Here is a 5,000-nt window from a genome sequence, read left to right on the forward strand (position 1 = left end):
TTCCAAACTGACCATTCTCTTCCGGGGTACGGTAATTCCACCCCAGCCCAAACACATCCCCCGCCTGGACTGAATTGCAGTACGCACCCTTATCAAGGCCAGGCAGCAGGACGGATGACCCCTCACCATCGTTACTCTCGTAGTCCCCGCCCTTCACAAACTCTCCCGCCTCCCCCTTCCTCACTACCTGGAACAACCTGGTGTTAACGTAGGAGGGGCCGCGCTGCCCCGTGCACAACAATAAGAACTGTCTGCCCCGCGTTGTGTCGGGGCTCAGACGAATTTGGACCCGCCGCGGCGCCTTGCCCGGCCATGACAGGTCCAGGAACACCGTGCAGGGGGGGGAGGGTGGCACAACCTCGCTCACCTGCAGGGTTGCCGCGCCCCGTGGCAAGGGATGGTCCTTCAGGGCGTGGAGGCACAGCTGGCCGGCTTCAAGGCTTATTCTTGCGTGTCGGCGCTGACCTTCCGCCTGGTAGACAGCAAACACCCGGCCAGCCTCCAGCAGGCGCCTGGCGGGCTGCGTCAGGCTGCGGAGGTCCTCGGCCATCAAGCTCCCTGTCCAGATGAGGTGCAGTCTGTCCATGACGGTGGAGTCTGAGTCTGCCTGGGGCCTGGGCTCCTCTGTAGGAAGTGTTTCCAGAGCTGCCTGGACAGCCTCCAGGGCTGCACTAGATGCCACGTTCACCTTCCTGGCGGTGGTGACGGTGCTGGCATCAGGAAAACCTTCTCGGCACTCCTTCACCGCCTGCTTTGTCCCGCCAGTGCAACAAAACACTTCAAGCATTGCCACGAATAGTTCTTGCTCTGTTGTAAGGGTGCGCAACGTCTCCAGTAAGGCCTGCAGCCCCTGCTCCCCCTTCTTCAGTTCCTCCTCCTTGGCCGCCGCACGGGACTCTTCCTGCTGCAGGAGCTCCCTGGCACTCCTGCTCTGGTCCACCAGTTCCAGGAGCCTGTCCTCCAGCTGCTGCTGCCGCTCGCCCCAGCCTGCCAGGGTCGTCTGGTACTGGCCCAGCTGTGACTGAGCCTCCCGGCAGGCGGTGATGGCAGCCACAACTATGGCCTCCTGTTCCTGCAGGGAGGAACGCATTTTCTTGGAGAGACCCGCCGCCTCCTTCTTGCCAGCTGCTGCTGCTGCTCCTTCCCCGGCACTGGGTGGCGGCGAGTCTCTCATCATCCCTATGAGGGCCTCAACAGAATAGTTGACAGGGAACTGAACTCCCTCGGGCACGGCGTGTCTAACGCGGCACTCTGGGCAGGCAACACGGCCCTGCACCTTCAGCTCCTCTATGCACAGCGTGCAGACAGTGTGGCCGCAGGGCAGGGTGCGCGGCCTCTGCACGGTGCCATCATAGCCTGTCATGCACACTGGACACTCCGCAGGGTTTCCGCCAGTGTACATGTTCCTCACTTGTCTCTGTCCTGCCATTCTGCCGCCCCTCCCTGCAGCCTCCATGACGCTGTTGTTCTTGTTGTTGTTGTTGTTGCTGGTGGTGGTGGTGGTGGTGGTGTTGAGGGGCTGTGATGGTCTGACACACACTCCTCGCCGTGGCAGTGTTCCGTGGGGTGGTCACGGGCGTGGTGGGCGGACACTTCTTTAGGGCGGCACGGCTCTGCCTGGGAGTGGCTGTCGTTGAGTGCTGCTCACGACTATCAGTGTACTGATAGTCTCCAAGGAGATAATCAAAACACTGATAGTCTCCAAGGAGACTATCACTACAGCCTTGGTGCGTCTGACGGATGAATTTGTACACAACCGGAGTGAGAGTAACATATGACCAGACAGACAGAAAAAAGGCAAAAAAAGCTGAATTAGTAAACAACAGACTGACAGACTAACATATGGGCAGCCAGCCAGCCAGAGAGCCAGTCAGACAGACAGTTACAAGGAAAACCAGTTTAGAAATTTCCCAAGCCAGTCAGTCTGCCAGTTAGGTGTACAGCCATCCAGCCAGTCACCCAGTTAGTTAGATATATATTCAGTAAGTCAGCCAGTAGTCACATAATCAACACGCCGGTTTGGGATACAGTCAGCCAGTCAGCCAGACACAATCAGCTAGTTAGATATACATACTGTCAACCAACAGTCAGTCAATCAGTCAGCTAGCCACCCAACCAGTCAGTCAGTCACCAAGCTAAACAGCTATGCATTTAACCAGCCAGTCAATCAGTCAGCCACCGAACCAGTCAGCCAGCCACCGAGCCAGTCAGGCAGTCAGTAACCCTACAAGTCAGTCAGTCAGCCAGTCAGTTATTAACCCAACCACTCAGTTAGATGCTCATTCACCCAGTCAGTCACCCAGCTAGCCTGTCAACTACCCCATCGGTCAGTTAGCCAGTCATTACCCCCGCCAACGAAGTTGGGAGGAGGTTATATTTTTGGTCCGGTCAGTATGTTTATGTATTTATTTATTTATTTATTTATTTATCTATTTATTTGTTTGTTTATCAGCAGTTTCCTGCGCACAATTTTGTGGATATCTCAACCAATTTTTCAGGGAAGCTTCGTGTCCATCCAGAATACAACCCAATGAATTTTTGATGTCAAAGATCAAAGGTCAAGGTCGCACAAAACGTCAGATTGGCCATAATTTCAGTTATCGTCATCGTTGAGACTTTAGACTTGGTTCATATTTTAGCTCATGGAAAGACGTACCTTGCATGGCCTTGATCTTGACCTTTGTCCTTGACCTCAAAAAGTTCGCCCTAGGTCATAGTTTCGAAAAAAATAAAATTTCATCAAATTTCGAAACAAATGCTTTCAGGGAAGCTTCGTGTTCATTCAGAATAGAAAACATTATTTTTTTTATATCAAAGGTCAAGGTCAAAGTCGCACAAAACGTCAGATTGGTCATAACTTCGGTTCTCATCATCGTAGGGACTTCAGACTTGGTTCATATTTTAGGTCATGGAAAGACGCACCTTGCATGACCTTGACCTTGACCCTTGACCTTGACCTCGAAAAGTTAACCCAAGGTCAGAGTTTAAAAAAAAAATAGAATTTCATCAAATTTCGAAACAAATGCTTCCATATGATGCATAGGATCACAGTTGATGCCCATACCAATTTTCAGGACAATCTTTGGCGGAGGTGTACACTCTCCGAGTGCTATGCGCCTAGTATGGATATACATTCAGGTAGTTAGATATGCAGTCAGTCAATCAGCCGGTCATTTAGATATACAGTCACCCAGTTAGCCAACCACCCAGCCATTTAGATATACAGTCACCCAGTTAGCCAATCACCCAGCCATTTAGATATACAGTCACCCAGTTAGCCAATCACCCAGCCATTTAGATATACAGTCACCCAGTTAGCCAATCACCCAGCCATTTAGATATACAGTCACCCAGTTAGCCAATCACCCAGCCATTTAGATATACAGTCACCCAGCTAGCCAATCATCCAGCCATTTAGATATACAGTCACCCAGTTAGCCAACCACCCAGCCATTTAGATATACAGTCACCCAGTTAGCCAATCACCCAGCCATTTAGATATACAGTCACCCAGTTAGCCAATCACCCAGCCATTTAGATATACAGTCACCCAGTCAGCCAATCACCCAGCCATTTAAATATACAGTCACCCAGTTAGCCAATCATCCAGCCATTTAGATATACAGTCACCCAGTTAGCCAATCACCCAGCCATTTAGATATACAGTCACCCAGTCAGCCAATCACCTAGACATTTAGATATACAGTCACCCAGTCAGCCAATCACCCAGCCATTTAGATATACAGTCACCCAGTCAGCCAATCACCCAGCCATTTAGATATACAGTCACCCAGTCAGCCAAACACCCAGCCATTTAGATATACAGTCACCCAGTCAGCCAATCACCCAGCCATTTAGATATACAGTCACCCAGTCAGCCAATCACCCAGCCATTTAGATATACAGTCACCCAGTCAGCCAAACACCCAGCCATTTAGATATACAGTCACCCAGTCAGCCAAACACCCAGCCATTTAGATATACAGTCACCCAGTCAGCCAAACACCCAGCCATTTAGATATACAGTCACCCAGTCAGCCAATCACCCAGCCATTTAGATATACAGTCACCCAGTCAGCCAATCACCCAGCCATTTAGATATACAGTCACCCAGTCAGCCAATCACCCAGCCATTTAGATATACAGTCACCCAGTCAGCCAAACACCTAGGCATTTAGATATAGGGTCACTCATTCAGCCAATCACCCAGCCATTTAGATGTACAGTCACCCAGTCAGCCAATCACCCAGCCATTTAGATGTACAGTCACCCAGTCAGCCAATCACCTAGGCATTTAGATATACAGTCACCCAGTTAGGAAACGGTGTAGTCCTTGTTTTACTGAGCAAGGATTGGACAGGCTTTTTCATCAAGACGTTTTAATGAAGTAGATATATGTAATACACAAAACATCATCCTAGGTGTTACAAGTATGCCCCAAGGAATTATCACATTACATCAAGTGTTTATGAAATGCACGAAACCTCACACCTGGTGCTACAAGGATGACCCAAGAAACTAACACACTGCATCAAGTGTTTATGCAGTGCACGAAACATCACGCAAAATATCACATCGGATGTTATAAGAATGCGGTGGTGGTGGTGGTGGCCATAATCGTCACAACTCCACGCCACAGTCCGCCACAGTCACCTCTGTAATGTCCCTGTGTTGGACTGTCTCGGCCACCACGTGTAGTCCGTCCACCACCTCACCGAAGACACGAGGCCCACCACCATCCTGACAGTCTCTGGTGTAGATGCCAAACTTACCATTTTCACCCCGGGCAGGGTCACTCCACTCCAGCCCACACACATCCCCCGCCCGGCCTGACACCCTGTAGTCACCTTCATCAAGGACAGGCAGCAGGACGGATGATCCACTACCAACGTTACTCTCGAAGTACTCGCTCCTCACATACTCTCCCTCCTCCCCCTTGCTCCACACCGCGTACAACCTGGTGTTAACGTAGAAGGGGCCGCGCTGCCTGCGGGAGGAGG

The 5,000-nt window shown here is 50.9% G+C and overlaps 3 protein-coding genes across 3 annotated transcripts in view; 2 read left to right on the forward strand and 1 right to left on the reverse strand.

The window, feature by feature from the left end:
• Positions 1-1,655, reverse strand: part of LOC127009851 (tripartite motif-containing protein 65-like) — a 2,042-nt gene extending 387 nt beyond the window's left edge. Inside the window, exon 1 of the mRNA XM_050883220.1 lies at positions 1-1,655. This exon is cut by the window's left edge and continues 387 nt beyond it. Within this exon, the coding sequence (XP_050739177.1) occupies positions 1-1,456 (1,456 nt within the window). The 5' untranslated portion in view covers positions 1,457-1,655.
• LOC127009848 (uncharacterized) overlaps positions 1-5,000 on the forward strand; it is a 98,751-nt gene that overhangs the window by 58,058 nt on the left and 35,693 nt on the right. The window lies entirely within an intron of this gene.
• The window catches only part of LOC127009850 (E3 ubiquitin-protein ligase TRIM32-like), a 96,406-nt gene that overhangs the window by 37,440 nt on the left and 53,966 nt on the right, over positions 1-5,000 (forward strand). The gene's annotated exons all lie outside the window — the stretch shown is intronic.

The sequence above is a fragment of the Eriocheir sinensis genome, chromosome 42 (genome assembly GCF_024679095.1).
Source record: "Eriocheir sinensis breed Jianghai 21 chromosome 42, ASM2467909v1, whole genome shotgun sequence".
Lineage (NCBI taxonomy): Eukaryota > Metazoa > Arthropoda > Malacostraca > Decapoda > Varunidae > Eriocheir > Eriocheir sinensis.